Below are 17,663 nucleotides of genomic sequence, written 5' to 3'. Positions count from 1 at the left end.
TCGCGACGGGAGCGTGTTTAAGGCCATCATGGCCAGGAGCGCGTCGGGGAGCTTCAAGTTGTTCTCCTCGAGTTTCTCGCTTGCATCGATGATCTTGGCGAGGAAGGGAGCGGGATGCTGGTCAGCAGGGATGCACACTGAGGTCGCAGTCCTGAAGGCCACGTAGATGTTGGCGGCATTTGTCTTGCTGTACATTGTTGCCAGCAGATCCCACAGATCCTTTGCCGTGGTACAGTCCTTAACGATCTGGACGACCAAGGGACTGAGGCGCAGGCGAATCATGCCTTGTGCCTTTCCGTCTGCCTGGATCCACAAGAAGACCTCAGAATGGTTTCTGCCGTCCTCGTTGAGCGTCGGGCACCCGCCAAGAGCTTGTCTGATCATGAACCAGACCTCTTGGTGTTGAGCTCGGAATTTATTCCGCATTTCTGCGAATTATTCTGAGCTCCATTGCCCTGTCCAAGTCGTGGAATGTGTCCTGGTGTGTTCTCCTTTATTCTACATGGACGCCATCACTATACCGTACATACTGTACTTTTCCCAACATCATTCCCTTCAGTCTACCATTTTCCATAATGTTTGCATCTTCAGGGATTTGAACCCTTGCACTCATCCGGGTTTTTCACTGCTTCGTTGATTTCGACTTTGTGGCTGTTTCTACTGTACAGTTATGGTCGCCTTACGTAACGCACACCGTAAACAGTCCGCCTCGTCGAGCTCTAAGGTCCTAAGACTTTACAGAGCTCGATTTAGGTGTGTATCTTTGATTCCTGAATATAGAAGACTTTACAGAGCTCGACTTGCCTTTGGAATTGCTCTGAGGCACACTGCAGCCAACAGAGGCTTGCGTGGGTCTTGGGCTCTTGTGGCTTGCCACACTTTCAAGATATTGTTGTCTGGCTTCAAGCAACTTGGAGTATCCTGCTTCTCAACAGCACACCCGATCACCCACCCTAGGAGGGGTGTGTAGTTGGAGGTTTTTTCACGTTTAAGCTGCTGAAAGATCAGTATTACTATGCTAGTTGCAAGACACGAGCACACACCTTTCTCATACAATCAGGCATGCCCTGCGACTGATAATACTCTTGACTGAGCATTGTCTTGTTGCATAATTGGCCCACAACAAGTCCAGGCACACCATACAAGCCCTCAAGCATCCAATGACAAACATATACCATAACAGGAATATCTGGTACAGATATCCTCTCAATCACTGTACAGTCAGTCTGTTGCTGACAAAGATGATGAGGATCCTGAGGATGTCTGGGGACATAGTGCTCATCAGTAGTAGTTAACAGTTGATGCTTTGTATGCATATCCATTTTTGCCACAAACTTGACAGTTGTGTAAGATTTTGACATATACCCTTGTATATACCCCCTACCCTTGTACTCTTGTATACCCTTGACATACCCTTACCTTTGAGAGGGGTATCATACCCTTGAGGGTAAGGGTAAGGGTACCAGGTCAAGTATCTGGAGCTATACCCCTGCAATGCACTACAGGCCACCCTGGCTCACAATCACAGCTACTGCACCATTCACTGCCACTGTCACTATGAATGGTCTTGCTCAGGCTAGTTCAGGATTTATAAAATTAATGTCATGCTGAATTAAGTTTTTCATCAGCCAGGAGGCAATCCTGTGCAAGTGCAGCCTCAAGGAGGACCTTTGTTCCCACTTGTAAGTCACAATGATGAATAAGGTAGTGTTCTTTAGCAGCCAGCCTAACCAGTACAGCACCAGGTAGATGAACCATGAACAGTACAGTATTATGCTAATATCTCTTCCCTTTAACACTAACAGTAGGTGCCTGATCCCTTCCAAGCACTCTGCCAGCAATTCTCACAACCTTTTCCAATGTAATTGGGCAAGACCCTCGCCTTTTGGAGGGCCATGCTGAATTGGTGGGGACAGAGGCAGGATGAGGGTAAAGTGGAGGAACCAATCCTCATCATGGTGCAACTGCAGGCCTGTGCCTCATACACTGCCCTTCAAGCCAGCATTACCTCTCAGGGAGGTGTGATTGACCACAACTTATGGATGCACTGGGTTCTAGCAAGGTCCATTATTACCCACAACAAGTGGGTAGAGCACTTCAATCTCTCATATCAATGACTATAACATGAGCAGGGAAATGAGCCTCCTACAAGGCTTGCTCTGTATGATACCTTCATGCAAGGCTTTGGTGTTGGGCAACCACTCAAACCAACTGTCTCCCACACCATTGTCATGGACATCCCTGCTGTCAGGGAAATTGTGGAAAAGTTTACTGCCTTTGCAGCTGGTCCTGTTATAGCTGGGAGCAGGTCCAGGGCTCTCAGAGATGGGTATGTGTCAGTGCATGCCACAGTGGGGGTGCCAATCATATATCATTATCATATCATATCTATCCACATCTACACTCTGCCAATGATATCTCCAGAGCTTGCTGTGATCTAAACCACACTTAGTACTTACTGACGAACTCACTGGCCCGTTGTACTAATCAGCAAATCTGTGAGATTGTCTAAACAGATTTGTTGGGGCCATCTGTGCTGAGCCTCTTAATGTGGTTTGCCACCCTGGCGGTGTCTGAGTTTTCTCCAGCTATCAGACAGGTCAACCTCTGCTAAACAGGGAACTCCCACCATTACTGCTGCCACCACCCAGCCTGGCTCTAACTCTCTGTATGATAGCTGTGTCTATTCCAGTGATCTTGGGGCTTCTGACATGTGACTTGGATGTCTCTGATGAACTCTGGGGTGGTGATCACTGCCTGGTACCTGCAATCACAGAGTGCAAAATCACATGCTATGATCTCCACTGAGCCCAGCTGGTATACAATACAATACATGCTGGATCAGCTGCCAAAGTGTGAGTGATAAGCCAGCAACTCAGACAGAATATCAATGATGCACCACACCATACTTCCATATCACTCAGTCCCTGTGCTTGCGCTGTATCTTGACACAGTGCTGGGGTTCAGCACAATCCTCCAGAATGAACATATACCACTGAGCTTTAACCCTCTTTATCAGCACCTCATCCCTCTGCTTCCAGCCAGTGGACAGAATCATTGGCCTTGCTGCCTCCCTTGATGAACCCACCAGTGTCTGGTGCTGAATATTTGGGGTCTGGGTCAATATTAGGTTGCTGCTTGGAAGTTGTCAAGTTGTCGAGATCAATATTATGGAGGTATGCCCTACATAGTACATTGTCGGTGATGAGCCCCAGAGCTCCATTTGAGGGCCTTTCACTGTGCTCATTTTCACTATGTCCTTGTTCATTGACTCAGTGACAATCTGATGCAAGCTTGTCGGAGAGTACACATTGACTGTGGCCATGGTCAGATTGTAAACTCAACTCAACTCATGAAGAGTCAGTGTGAGTGTGGTGATGATGTTGTGCAACTTACAAAAGGCAGCGCACAATATACAAGTGCTGTTCAAGATATGCCTGTGCCTTAGTCTTGCGGTGTTATGTTGTGGTGATGGATGTGAGTGTTGTAGATGCAGGGGAAATCACAAGTGTTCAAGATCGATTGCTAAAGATCTTTTTGGCAAGGTGCCACTTCAGGATAGTGTTGTGCAGACATTGTATGCTGTTGTAGGAGGTCTCAGAAGGTTTAGTAATAACACACTAAGACACTCTCCCCCTCAGTGACCTCACCCCACATGTCTCAGCAAGAAGACATGTCAAACAGTATGTCATGGGAGAGTGGCATAGCTGTGGTTGAGTGTGGATGGAGTGTGGTTTGCAGTGACATGGTGGTGCGTGTGCACATGAGGGAGACCAGTGGCTGAATATCCAAAGTCAGATCAAAGTCAGCTGAGCACCTAGATCCAGTCCGTGATATTCAGCAGTTACGATCCCTGAGGTACGAAGGTATCGTTCTTATGATGGACCACCATGAAACGCCTTAGTGATTCCTCCGGAATGGCAGTTTGTTCCCACAGTGCACGTGACTTGCAGCCACCCCGATAAGCAGAGATAAGTAACTGTTAGTATGGGTTGCTTATCTGAGTCTGAAATTTCAGACTCCCAAACGACGCGACTTGGACCAACAGATACAAACAAATGCAGTGGCTAAGCACTCAGTTATGGATATGAGGCCCATGAAACGCCTTAGCAGTTCCCCCAATAAGGAAACTGGTAAACATATCATGTGACTGGCAGCTTGGTGGGCCATTGCTCCAAGCGCTCACACACTGTAGGGCCTATATAGCCTCAGCCAGTAACAAATCATAGTATACATAGTATGCTCATCTGATAGCCCTTCATTCAGAGAGTATACAGAAATTCTATTGAGTGTATACAGTGGCTGGCTAACCCAGGAAATGCAAAGCAAAAAATGCACATGTGCCTCTGCAGATTCAATCTGCTTGTTTATGACTCAAATATGGTCTATATGTACACTGCAATGTATATGTGTAGTTCAGACACTGTGGACTACTCAGTAGCTTCAATAATACAGGTAACAAGGACTATAATGGGTAATCTGAGCATCTTTTGCCATATTATGGCCCTTGCATACAATGTAATGGTAACCATTGCAGCTCAAGGCAATCATACACTTGTCTTTGATGTGTCTGTATATTTCATAGATTTTCTGCATTTCTCTGAGCCCTACATGCCCCTGTTTGTGTATGATTCCTCTTTGGGAAGGTCACATACTCCATATGGTAATTATGCATCCACTGCTGGCTTTGTCTTGCTCACAGACACAATCTAGGGATACATACCTGAATGTGTACTTACACTATGATCTTATAGGGTTGTCCAGTACATGAGCAGTTCCAAGAGTGAAGTAGCAGGCTTATATAAGCTCACTGGGGCCACAGCAACCATCTTACCAGGTTATTGAGAATGCTATCTGATCTGATGTCAAACCCATGCCATATACAGCTTTATTCACATTGCCTGGATCATTTTGAATATTGTCTCAATTTTCCGCTTTTTTCTGAGTCTATACAAGCTCTCTTAAGCACAGTAACAGTCCGCACTTACATCGCTTACTAAGCGCCCATCAAGCGCCCAGATGCCGTTCGGAGGTGCAACCGTGCGGAAATTTGGCACGGTTGCACCTCCGAACAGCACGAGAGGGATGCCGAGCTGCTCTGATTGGTGCAACAAGCCCTTTTCTGCCCTAATCAGGCAGGCTGCCGAGGCTTTGAGCTGAGTTTGGATCTCAGCCACAGGCTCCTTAGTGGCACTGTACCTGCTGTACTGTGGCCTCACTAAAATGCGGAAAATTCCCAAATAATCTCTGTGATAGGTATGATGTCATAGAGTCTATAGCTGCTGTGACTTGCCCATTACCTTCACTGGTCATGGCACAATTCACAAAACAAAAAAACATGCAATGCCTCTGTGCACATGAGTGCATCCCTTTTCACCTCAAAAGTCTCTCTTTTGAGGCCTATATGCTGCCCACAGATTCTCTGACATCTCAAACCTGCTAAATAGGGTAGCTGACCTTCCTAAAATGTAATTTTGCTTAACCTACTCAGTCGGGCTCACAAAATGCAGATAAAATCAGGGAATATTATGTGTAATCAGACTCATCTGTATTGCCTTGTATATGAAGGCAATTCATCTTGTATGGAGGCCCCCACAATATATGACTAGTATGACTTGCCCAGTTGTTTGAAATTCAGGAAACAGAGAAACACATGCATGAATGTGTGGCATTTGACTGGGATACACTGACTGAAATCTAATCAACTCTTATAGAGGTTATAGAGATGATAAACTCATTTGATAGCCCATCATTTCAAGGGTTAATCATACATTGGAGGAATGAAGAACAAAGGACAACATTTAGAGAATCACAAGTGACTGTGCAGATATGAATGGCTTGTTGTCTCTGAAACACATTGCCTATGACCTGTATGGATATGTGCATAGTTTACAATGCATGGATGTGTCTGGAAGTTGCACAGCACAGCTATTGGTGGGGAAAAATGGTAATAACATGCATGTTTTGATGTCTCAGCACTGAATGACCATATAGGGAATCTTCTCCACTTGTAAATATGCTCAGGGATGCTCCACATATATCCTGGAATATTGTCTGATTAATCCGCATTTTCTTGACCCCAAAACAAGTGAATTGTGCTGCAGTAACAGTGTGCACTTACATTGCTTACTCAGCGCTCTATTAAGCGCCTGTTGCCGAAGCGGAGTCGTCGACAGGCCGGAATTCCGGCCTGTCGACGACTCCGGTCACTCAAAGGGGATTTTGGAGCACTCCCATTGGCTGAAATGCTGACAAATGTTCCCTTTTAAAGTAATCTTTCAGTCTCAGCTCTTCATGCCGAGTTTTTTGATGGCTTCAAGCCACACTAACTGAGCTCTTACTAGAGCCCCATTAAATGCGGAAAAATCCCAAAATATTGCTTCTCCATGGAATGCCCCTTGAGTACTGACAGGGGTGCCCAGATTAGGTGTTCTTGTTGTTTTTCACAGAGTACTGACCTTGGCAAGTGATACTGGGGATATAAGCAAATGTTGGTGTGTGTATGATGCTTGTACAAGACAGTTCCACATGTATGGGCTATGTGAGGTGGAGGATATCAAATATACAAAACTGCCATATATGGTTAGTCCCCTGCCCATTTGGGAAGTTGGCCGTGCATGGCCTCTGCAGGACTGGATAAATAGCAGGAAAATCAGAGAAAAATCAGATAGTACTATGGATTTGTATTGGGTTGACTGTTGAGGACATATGGCAGAAAACATATAATAATGCAGAGTTTCCCATGCATAGCCTGATACAAGCCACTCTTTCAATGAGTCTTGGTCCATCTTGTAAGCACCATTATCACCTGGAATTCTCAGGGACTGGCAGCTCCAGACAGGATCCCAGGCTATTCTGTTCAGTTCAACTCTTCAATAGGCCCTGCAAAGGCAGGCTATTGGGCTGAGTTTGAATGCAAGCCACAAGCTCATTAGTGACAATGTATTTGCTGTGCTATGGTCTCCCAAAAAATCAAAAACAATTGGGAATATTCCCAGTCATGTATATGATGCCAGAGAGGCTGTGCATAGTATGCCTTCCCATGGATTCATATAAACATGGCACCCACCATTCACAAAGCAAAATAAAATACATATGCCTCTGTACACACTGGTTTTTTCACTTTGTTTGTGTTTCCTGTGATGCTTGCCAACTGCCTATGGATTGTGTGGCTATATGAGACCTGAATGAAACCTGCCATATGTGGTACCTGACCTTCTCAAAATGGAAAGTCCGAGTTATCTGCTGTGTCTGGGCTCAGAAAATGCGGATAAAACAAGGGAATATTCTGTATGATTCCACTCACCTTATACTGCTTGCTATAAGTAGTGATTGGCTCATGTCTAAACCCTTTGGCGGGCAATGGCATATGCAGAAAATGGTGAACACCTGTGGCACAAAGGCCACAGTTAATGCTGAGTATGTTCATAATATTGGCTTTGTGTCACATGTGAATGGCATAGCTATCAATATTATGGGTTCGCAGAGCTTTATGACACTGTACTGATCCTAGAAAGTGATAGAAAGACATTGTACAAGTTGTGTTGTGCATCTACTACTGTTGCTAGAAAGTCTATAGGCTAGCAATGTCATAAAGTAGGGACACCACACATAGGTGATCAAATGCTTTGATGGTCTCTGCAATGCTAGATAAATGGTAGGAAATGAGATAAAATCAGATGATCCCATGACATCATATTGTGCTGACTGTTGTAGGCCAATGCATGACAGTACATCTCAGATGTGCTGATGCAGAGTTCACAGCCTGATGTCTGCAGCTCTATTGTCCCAGTCCAGTATAAGCATGTCTTTGACTGATTGTGTCAATATGAAGCAGTGCCAATTATACAGTATGATGGTGCTATGCTTAGTTGTTAATTCCTCATATGATTGTTGCCTGGAGCATATCTAATGTCTGTATGCACTACCATCATCCTATTCTCATGCAATGGCCCTTGGTATGTGAAGATAGAATAGGCAGCTCTTGGCTTGTTCATATGGGCAAAAATGTATTGACAGTGGTGTCTGTTTGTGCAATGTCTACTATCAGTCATATTGCAGTGTATGCTGTGATTTCTTCCTGATTGGGCTCAGAAGAAGTGGTTGCCATGGAAATAATGCAGACTTGCATTGCTTACTAAGCAACAGTGAAGAGGCCATGTTACAATGGACTTCTCAGCCAATATATGGCTGTCCTTTTATGGATCTCTAGTCAACAATATGACTTTGGGAGTACTCTCATTTGCTGCAGCTGTTTCATTTTACATGTGATGATGAAATATCAGCTCAGACTATGTTATCTATTGATATATTATCCCAGCTGGCAGGCAATCTATGAGTGACTAGTGTTCATAAGGCTGTGCTAGTGTTTCAGGACAACATGCAAGTGGTGTGTCATGAATCACAGAGCACATCCTTGATGATCAGTGAGAATTATTGGCACATCTACCCTTGCCTTACAATGAGCCTGTGAGCTTATTGTGCATCTTGAATGGCCTTGGAAAGTGGTGTACTGAGTCTTCTACTATTTTGTAGGATTCTATGAAGTATTTTATGTAGCTAAAAGGCTGTGCATAAATGCACAAAAGGAGCATCCCTATGAGCAAGTCCAAACATTTATCTCATCTACCACTTACTTCTGTACTCTTATGCCAGTGTACCTTCAATTCATCAGTGATCAATCCTGCCCATGACTCTATCAGTCTTGATGGCACTTACTATGGTGATACATTGCTTCACATTGTACTACATGAGCCCATTACTATTGACTCAGGAGCTGAGCTCCAATCCAGTAACATACCTTAGTATGGCTTTGTACTACTGGTCAGTGTCTGGTAACTGTTCACTTATGGTGAGAGCAAACTGCACATGCTTTGGTTGTATTCCTTGTATAACACATCAATTCTTGACAGGCCTTTTTCAGAATTCCTTACTGGTATACTTCTCCTCTGTATATTGGTTCCATCCTCCACTGTTGATTGGTTTGTACTTAAGGAAGTACTGTTAACAATCTACTGAAAGACATCCTTTGGTATCAGAATTTCTCTGATCAAGGGCTAATACTTGTACAACAGCACTGACAGCAAGTCCCAACTGAGTAGTGGTTACTGTAGTCAACCCCCCAGATTCCCCTTCCCTGAGTTCTAGTTGATCTAGAGGATCTCCTTACTTATTTGCAACATTCCCAAGCTATTTGCTCTATGTTACTATCAATACAAACCAGTAACACTGCTCATTAGTATTCAGATCATATTGATAAGCAACTTGGAAATTTACCAAGTAAGAAACAGATCCATAATGTCTGTTGCTCATGATTGCAAGCTATGATCCTCATATTACAACAACCTAATAAATTAGCAGGCTACTCTGAAGTGCAAAATGTGGAAGATATGTCAGTACTCTATGCATAGACAATATACTAGCAGTCTTGCCAAGCATGACTTCTGATAGTGGCAGCATGAAGTTGTTCATAAATTGACATATCTCCTACCAAAGGGATCGTACTGCCAGCTATGGCCCTCTCCCCAGCAAGTCAGTGATGGCAAGCAAAGGGTGGACAACATGTACCTGGCACATATGCAAACATAGAATATCCAAGGTTGCACCTACATCGACCTGCATAACCATCCCCCATCAGCTGGCACTGTCACATTCCACAATGATGGCTGTGTCCCCCACCATGAATTCTCTACGTAAGTCAGTGGAAGGTACTTGGATGGTCATGTAATGGGCTGATGCAGTATCAGTGAGCTGGGCGAAGGTCTGGTCTCCTTCTGTGGTCTGACACACCCTGACTGAGGACCAGTAAGAATCTTGATGTGATCACCAGGTTGCAGGCCCTTAGCATATTGGGAGCAACACAATTACAATCCCTGAGGTACAAAGGAATCATTCTTATGACTGGAGGGAATGTAACACTTAGCATGGAGCCCAATGTGGCAGGTTTTTCCCACAGTGCATGTGACTGATTGAGTGCCAAATAAGCAGAGATGAGTAACACTTACTATGCCATTGTTAGCTGAGTTTCAATTTTCAGACTCCCAGATGACGTGACTTGCACCAACATACCCAAACAAATGCTGTGGCTGACAATTCCCTATGGACTTGGGGCTCCTGTAACGTCTAGCTTGGAGCCCAATATGGAAAGTGATGAACATGGCATGTGACCTAACCAGTGGCACTGTGCTCTAATATAATCAATAACTTTTTGCAACAGTAAGCACTCACAAATAGATATGGCAAGTATATAGTCAACTTGTAGCCCTTGTTTCATAGAGTCTACGGTAATTTTGTTGGGCCCCAATAGTGGCCAGTTAGGCCAGAAAATGCAAAATACAAAAAGAAAACACAAGAGACTTTGCAGAATTCAAAGTGCTCATTTTTACCCTAGATATGGAGCAGATGACCCATACAGTATAGCCATGTGTGTCAGACATCATGAAAATGCTTTAAGGTGCCACAACAGAGCTCATATGGAGCAAGGAGAGCTTATTTGATGCTTGGACATGGTATTGTAGCTTACCTTCCATATATGGTAACATTTTGTAAGCACCACAGGCCTCATCAACATGCCATAGTACTCTATGAGTATATTCTGATTTATCTGTGATTTATGAACCACCAGACATTCACTTTATGGAGAATTACTGGATTTGGAAGATTACTCACCATTTAGGGCAATGTGAGCTTTTGTGATACTTGCAAAGGCCCTCCCACAACTTGCCTGGAATGTGTGTTTTCCTGGATAACATCAGTTACAGATCACTAAGTATGTATACATATCTCTGTTGCACCAAAAAAGGCACAATGGCTACTGGGTCTAGCCAGCCACATGATCCATGACATGGGGTTGCAGCAGATGTCACAACTTTCTTTCCAGGTTTCTAATGCGCGGAAATTGAAATGGCAATGCTATCTATCTACGTAAATTACAATGTCATTTCAATGCAGAATACATCCAAAAGCTGCCATGCAATGCTATCACATCATTGCCGGCTGATCCAAATGGCATTCCAACGACATTTCAATGCACATTCCAATGAGTTTTGCCTTTATTACCACACATTAGAACATATCCAGGAAAACATGGATTATATTGCATTATAACCCCTGCAAGAAAGTTGCGACAGTACTCACAGTGGTGTTTTATTTACAGTTGGGCAAGAACAAGTCTGCAACCACACATATCATTGAGTAATGGCTGTGTGGCAATATGCACATTATGGATTCTCTAGGATACTCAATATTCAGGATTCAATGTTCTTGTGTCTTGTGTCACTGCAATGAGGATGGTGAGCTGAGCACCATGACAATCATGATACTCCCTATAATCTTAATTTGGCTGGTGCAAGGTTATTTTTATTGTCACAGTTTGATCACTGCTTGTTCTGGTAAATCTTGGAAGGCAGGTCGTCTCTCAGATGAGTATATGTCAATACATACAATCAAGTAAGATTCAAGTAGTGGATTAATGAGTTTCTTAGAAGACCAAAGACACAGACAATACAACTGGGATTGTACTGCCATACATGACCCACTCCCCAGCAAGTCTCTCTATAATGGCACACAGAATCTGTGGTGCACCATTGAAGGCACTATACAGCTTGTAGGTGAAGCTGTACTGAGGGGACAAGTGGCTTATTTTGACAGACTTCTGTAGTAAACTGCCAATGAAGTGTGTGCCATGAAACTTGAAAGTGTTGTGTTTGACTTGAACTGCTGCTTTGCCATAGAAGTCAATCACGTCTTCACTATGGAACAGGATGGGTGGGGGTTGCACTGATGGCAGCCACTGGATTTGTGGAGGTTGTATGGAGGACACTGTCTGTATCTCTGTGGATTGCTTCACAGCTGGGGATTGCATCAAGAAGATCATCTTCTTTGCTTGTTCCCTGACCATCTTGGGACACAGATTGATCCTGGGGATGCACCAGACAATCACTGTGCTGTTGTTGTTGCTGACAGACTCTACATAGGTGGTGTCACCTTTGTACAGACCATGCTTGAACAACACCAATGACTGAGTGGACACTCTCACCAGTGCGCACTGGAAGAGTGTACAGTAGTCATGCTTGTTGACTATCTGCATGTGGTATTGATATCCTTGCCGAGATGCATATTGGAGTGTGTCCTGTATTTCCTTGGGATTTTGCACCTCTATATAGCAGATGCACCTCGAGAGCACAGACAACTTGAACATGCAAATTGAACTTTGGAATGGGACATCATCCAGAATTACACATGCCGAGGTAATTTGCCACTCAGGATGGTGGTTAACTGCTTGGTCATACAACTTAATCATGACAGCAGCTGGGTCACCCACCTGCAAGAACACACATTAGTATACGCACAAGCCAGAGCCACAATATGACTTACAAAAACCTCCACCCTCACCATGCACACATTGAATTCATCTGGTGACAACTGGCTCTGTTGTATAGCAGCTGACTCTGCAAGCATCTGTTAAGCCTTATGTAGATGTTAGTAAGACAAGCTTATAGTTGAATAGAATACTTATAGACAAAGACTAGGAATCTTTGGTAATACCGTGTTGGCAATTAGTGGTCCTGAGTATAAATTGAGGTACCAACATTGATGCCCACCAAACAGAGGTAGGATGGGTCATTTGGCAAGCTGAACCACTCAAAATCAGAATAAAGGCCAGCCACTGATCTTAGTCACTCCACTGTAGTGCCATATAATGTCCAATATTGTAGATCTCACAACTATTGGTTTCGATTCAGTCATGAATCCCCACATATGATGGTTTTCAAGTATTCTATATCTGTGTTGTATAGAAATCATACTTGCAATGCAATTTATGCCAACCACAAGATAAAGGCTTACAAAGGCTGCACTTTCATTTCTCCACAGAATGAGACACAATTGATAAAGAGCTCACATGAGTGCACCAACTTCAGCATAGATATTAAGTTGACTGAAAAACTGTGACATTGTGAAGTATACAATCCACTCAGTTGAGATATTCAATGAAGGCAATTGATGTTGATCACTGTCAATTCTCTAGGTAAGCACTACCTATACAGATTCCCTGATGTGCAACTCTTCCAATGTGCAAGTGATATCTCTATTTGGTGATTTGAGCCAGCAGAAAATGTCAGACATCACTAATCAGGACAGCTAAGCCACAGTTGGTCAAGCACTAGTGTGCAACTGTGCCACTTGACAAATTATTGGCTATTGGTCATTCAGCAATATTGACATATCTCTGTAGGGGTAATATCTGCTGTATGTACATTATGAATTCCCTAGTATGCTCACAATTCAGGATCAATCCTCTTGTATTGCCACAATAAGGATGATGAGCTGAGCTACATAAATGTCAACATCTCTATTGCTACCTTGATACATTCTAATTTTTTGAAATTGTCTTGTGCAAGGTTCACATCTTTGTTGAGTGATGTTCAGGAACTGTATCAATGGGCCTTTAGAAGACAAAGACCCAGATGTCACAACTGGGATCATATGCTCAGGTATGGCCCACTCCCCAGCAACCTATGCTGTATGTCAAGGAAGCCAGAAAATAGCAAGATCCAACATTGTGGTACTGCATTTGTGGGATCATGCTTACTAACACTCATGCTTCAACATCCTGCAACAAAATAATGTCATCCTGGATGAGGCTCACAGATCAAGGATGAATTTTCCAAAAGGTCTCTGACATGAACTGGCTGCCTGAGATGATGAGTATATGCAGATTTTCAGGTGCCTCCAGGGTGCCTCCCCAAACATGTGAAGAGAGAGTAAGTACCCTAATTAGGCAGGTGTCCCCAGGAGCAGTGAAGCCGTTGATCAAACAATCCCAAATTGGTCTAGTAGATGACTGTAGCAGGCAAATTGGGTGTGGCTGCAGAGAGTCGCTCGCAGCGGACAACTGAGCGAGCGCTGAACAGCGACGTGTGTGTCGACTGAGCGGGCCTGCGTCGGTGGTGGCCCGTCGCAGCGGCGATGAATGGGGGCCATGTGATTGGCTCGGAAGCAGACGGGACGGGGCCGGGGTACGGGCGGCATTCCCCGGGGCCTCCCAGGTTGCCGCCCGCTGCCTGGCGGGGTACTTCATCTCCCTCTCCTTCTCCCTCCCTGCTGCCCGCCGCCCGCCTCGCAGGGCACGCGATGAAGCCCATCCACCCCCGCATCTACGCAGCCCTCCCCCGCCCTGTCGCCCCCGCTGCCGCCTCCGCTGCGACCTCGCGTGTGCGCTCCAACTCTGCCTCCCGCTCCCTCTACACAGGCAACCTCGCCTTCTTCGACTCGCCCCCGCCCCCGCCCCCCAGCTCCCGCCCAGCCAACCCGAACCTCGTCATCTCCTCCCGCCTTGCCGCGGAGGTCAAGGCCGAGCTCGAGGGCCATGCAGAGTCGCCCTATTCGCAGGAGGTAGGCCATGCCCAGTCTCAGACCCACGGCACCGGGCCTCCCCCGTACTCCCTCGCTCTCACCGCCGGCCAGTCAGAATACGCGCACTCTCCTGCCCACATCAAGCCCCTCTTCCCCTACTCCTCCTTCCCGCCCGCGTTCGCCTACGGCCCCGCGCACGCTGCCGACATCCGCTCCGAGCCCGCCGCCAAAAGGCAGCGCACGCGCTACCACCTCGACGTAGGGGCGTACGGCATCCCCAAGCGTTCGCACGGAGCGTGCATTGCAGGGCGCGACGGCAACGGCAGGTTCGCCTTCGACACCCCGTCCGACCGCGCGGGCGCCCTCGGCCGAGCCGTCCAGGTGGGTGAGGACGCGTATTTCGTGCGCGACAACGCCATGGGCGTCGCGGACGGCGTTGGGGGTGGTCTAAGCACCGCCGTGCAGGTGAGTTTTGCTCTCTTTCCACCCGCCGAGTATCTTTCCACCCTTCCACCCGCTGTTTATCCCCCTCATCCGCTGTCCCCTCTTCCACCAGCTGCGTCCCTCCTTCTGCCCGCCCAGTCGCTCCGCTTCCCACCGCCAAGTCTTTTCTACCCGCTGAACAAGTCTCTAACGCCGCACCCAGGTCACGCCGAGCCCTCCCCAAGCGCTCTCTTCGCGCGGAGGCTCATGCACTATTGCTCCGAGGAGGTCGACGCCGCCGCGCCTCCACCGCCGGACGCGTCAGACGCAGAGTACGTCTCCGCATTGCGTCACCGCGATAAGCGATCTCATGACCCCATGCCCAGCCTCAGTGTAGATGCGGACTCTGCTGATCTCGTGGCAGAGCTAGAGGATTCGTTAGAGGACCTAGAGGACGGCTTAGATGTGCTGATGATCCTCGAGAAAGCGTACCAGAAGACGATGCAGGACCACGTCGGCGAAGACGCGCCCACCGAAAACGCGGCGCAGACCGCCACCACAGACCCACCACGTGCCCCCGCGTGCCCCTCACCCTCGCCGAAGCCGCCCCTCGTAGAAGGGTCCTCGACCGCCCTTGTCGCCGTGCTCGAGCACCCGCGGCCGCGCGCGAAGCCGACCCGCCCACTGCAGCTGTTCGGCCCGAGCCCGCGTCACACGGGCCAGGACCCCGTTGTCGCTGAGCGCGGCGCAATGCTCACGATCGCGCACCTCGGGGACTGCATGGGGATGCTCATCCGTGGAGAGAGATCGTTTGGCGGACCGAGGAGATGTGGTGGAACGTGAGTTCTCCCCTTGTCCTGCACTACGCTGACCCCGCGGACGCAGTTCAACACGCCCGTGCAGCTCGGCCCCGCGTCGCCACGCGGCCGCGCGACGCGCAGGTGTTCCGGGTACCCGTGGAGGCGACGACATCCTCATCCTCGCGAGCGACGGGCTGTCGGACAACCTCTGGGACGAGGACGTCCTCGACGAGGTCATCCGCTTTCGCCGGCCGTTCCTCTCCGACGCTCCTGGGGCCCGTCCCCCGCATCCACACCTACTCCCCCACCTACGCCTGGCTCACAGCCGCGCCAGCGCCCGCATCGAAGCAGGGCGTGCACCGCGTGCTCGGTAGGGGCGCGCTTGCGGCGATGTTGAGTGAGGCGCTGTGCTCGCGCGCGCGGAGGGCGGCGGAGAGAAGGGTGGATAAGAGCGAGTGGGACGCCGAGATGGAGGTCCCGTTTGCGAGGAGGGCGAGAGAACTCGGGAGGTCGTTCACGGCGGGAAGCCGGATGGTGAGTGCTTGCTCGGTTGTTGTGTTTTTGTGCGGGAACTGATTGTTCCGCAGATATTTCGGTGCTCGTCGCTGTTGTATCCCCCGCTGAGGGACACTGCCATGATCGTGCATCACGCTTTTGACTTCTATTCTAGTTGCATAGGGCATTTTACGAACGGACGCGTCGAGTCACTCCTTCATCCTTTGTGTCACCCTTGCATCATTTTGCACTATCTTATAGCATCTTGGCATATACATACAGCATAGTCCCGGCCTTTCGGTCTTCATCTTACTCTCACACATGCATCCCGTGTAACATCGTACTGTACGCGCATCGAAATGGAATTTACATCTGTACCACCGCCCACGTACACCACTGAACGTCACCTCAACTCGTGTCCATCGCCTCGCCCGCGCCCGCGCCTGTGACGGTGACGTCCTCCTCGACGACCATCTGCCGGATGTGCTCGCTCTTCCAGGCGTGGTGCCGCGGCGGAAGCCGTAGCTGCGCTCCTTCTGGACGCGCTCGTTGGGCTTGACGAAGTTGCGGAGCATTTCGGTGTGCGAGGCGGTGATCACGCAGGCGTCGACGTTCGAGCCGGAGCCGAGGTCGTTGAAGATACCCGCGGTGATCGCGGAGGTGATGAGGTTGAGGGCGTCTGCGCGCTGTCGGTGTCGTACGGTTAGACTGTGTTGTAGGAGAGAGAGGGACGGCGGGACGCACCTCCATGTTTGGCCGCCAGCCGGCCTCGAAGACGGCCATGGCGGCCAGACTACCGGAGCCCATGGTGACGTAGGGAAGCTTGTCTGTCGAGCCGTGCGGGTGGATGGTGAACAGGTGCGGCCCTGTAGCGTCGACGCCGCCCAGAACGAGCGCCGCGCCGACCTGCCCTTGGTGTCTGTCCCGAACTCGTGAGTCTCTCCTGGATGGGTGGTGGGGTCGGGCCGAGAGACGCACCGGAAGAGATACTGCTTGAGCATGGTCATGGCGGTGACCACGCGCGGCTTGCGCCCGGTGGAGAGCGCGTGCAGCTCCATGTTGGAGGAGATCATGGCGGTCGTGAACTCGGTGTCTGCCGCGGTGCCCGCCCCGCAGCACCGGATCGAGTCTGTGATGAAGTGGATCTGCAGAGTAGAGGAAGGTGCTCAGCGCCCTCGCAGAAGAACACTCGGACGGTCTCTGCAGACGCACCTTCTCGCAGTTCTTGTCCGCGACGATCGGGCCCTCCGTCGCGCGCGTGTCTGCGCCGAGCACGATGCCGTCTTTGAAGAGGCAGCCGACGATGGTCGTGCCCGTGCTGGTCGCCTTTGGGAGGGGCACGCCCCGCTGGGAGAGGAAGGTGTTTCTGTGCGTGCGTGCGGTGAATGGGCAGCTGCTCGCGAGAAGCGCATGCCTGCTCACCGGATCTCGTTGGAAAAGTCGAAGCCTGGCGAGCGGTGGACGGATGCGGTCGCCATTGCGCGCGCTGGGAGAGTGGGAGTGGGGAAAGAGGGAAGGGTCGGTGTGCGACGGCTGCTGGGCGCGCTGGAGGTGACGCGTCCGTCGCGGTACGCGTGCGCCCTGCACGCT

At 48.5% G+C, this 17,663-nt stretch overlaps 4 protein-coding genes across 4 annotated transcripts; 1 reads left to right on the top strand and 3 right to left on the bottom strand.

Annotated features, from left to right (window-relative positions):
- Positions 1–786: 786 nt before the first annotated feature.
- B0H18DRAFT_958227 (uncharacterized protein) lies at positions 787–1,897 on the bottom strand (the record flags this gene model as incomplete). The annotated part of the gene is made up of 5 exons (XM_048042673.1): positions 787–993; positions 1,044–1,213; positions 1,420–1,489; positions 1,521–1,555; positions 1,804–1,897. The coding sequence occupies 5 exons, from the start codon at positions 1,895–1,897 to the stop codon at positions 787–789; spliced, it is 576 nt and encodes a 191-aa protein (XP_047888567.1).
- Positions 1,898–11,479: 9,582 nt separating this feature from the next.
- On the bottom strand, positions 11,480–12,625 carry B0H18DRAFT_958226 (uncharacterized protein; the record flags this gene model as incomplete). Its single annotated transcript, XM_048042672.1, has 3 exons — positions 11,480–12,322; positions 12,376–12,459; positions 12,587–12,625. 3 exons carry the CDS (start codon positions 12,623–12,625, stop codon positions 11,480–11,482), a joined length of 966 nt encoding a protein of 321 aa, XP_047888566.1.
- A 2,462-nt stretch (positions 12,626–15,087) lies between these two features.
- Positions 15,088–16,574, top strand: B0H18DRAFT_1033471 (uncharacterized protein). The gene is made up of 6 exons (XM_048030180.1): positions 15,088–15,110; positions 15,171–15,574; positions 15,741–15,857; positions 15,904–16,116; positions 16,166–16,418; positions 16,468–16,574. The coding sequence occupies exons 2-5, from the start codon at positions 15,250–15,252 to the stop codon at positions 16,234–16,236; spliced, it is 726 nt and encodes a 241-aa protein (XP_047888565.1). The 5' UTR covers positions 15,088–15,110; positions 15,171–15,249; the 3' UTR covers positions 16,237–16,418; positions 16,468–16,574.
- Positions 16,482–17,551, bottom strand: B0H18DRAFT_1123407 (20S proteasome subunit; the record flags this gene model as incomplete). The annotated part of the gene is made up of 6 exons (XM_048034687.1): positions 16,482–16,565; positions 16,616–16,759; positions 16,818–16,992; positions 17,052–17,218; positions 17,286–17,439; positions 17,496–17,551. 6 exons carry the CDS (start codon positions 17,549–17,551, stop codon positions 16,482–16,484), a joined length of 780 nt encoding a protein of 259 aa, XP_047888564.1.
- Positions 17,552–17,663: the final 112 nt, after the last annotated feature.

The sequence above is a fragment of the Fomitopsis serialis genome (genome assembly GCF_022376445.1).
Source record: "Fomitopsis serialis strain Sig1Antser10 chromosome Unknown B0H18scaffold_97, whole genome shotgun sequence".
Lineage (NCBI taxonomy): Eukaryota > Fungi > Basidiomycota > Agaricomycetes > Polyporales > Fomitopsidaceae > Fomitopsis > Fomitopsis serialis.
Note: the sequence above shows the minus strand (reverse complement) of the source record. Positions and strands in the feature narration are given on the sequence as shown.

Coding starts and splice junctions, on each gene's coding strand:
- B0H18DRAFT_1033471 (XM_048030180.1), top strand. CDS start 15,250: ATGATCCTCGAGAAAGCGTACCAGAAGACGATGCAGGACCACGTCGGC. Junction 15,858..15,903: donor CTCCGACGCTCCTGGGGCCC/GTCCCCCGCATC, acceptor CCTGGCTCACAG/CCGCGCCAGCGCCCGCATCG. Junction 16,117..16,165: donor GGCGGGAAGCCGGATGGTGA/GTGCTTGCTCGG, acceptor ATTGTTCCGCAG/ATATTTCGGTGCTCGTCGCT.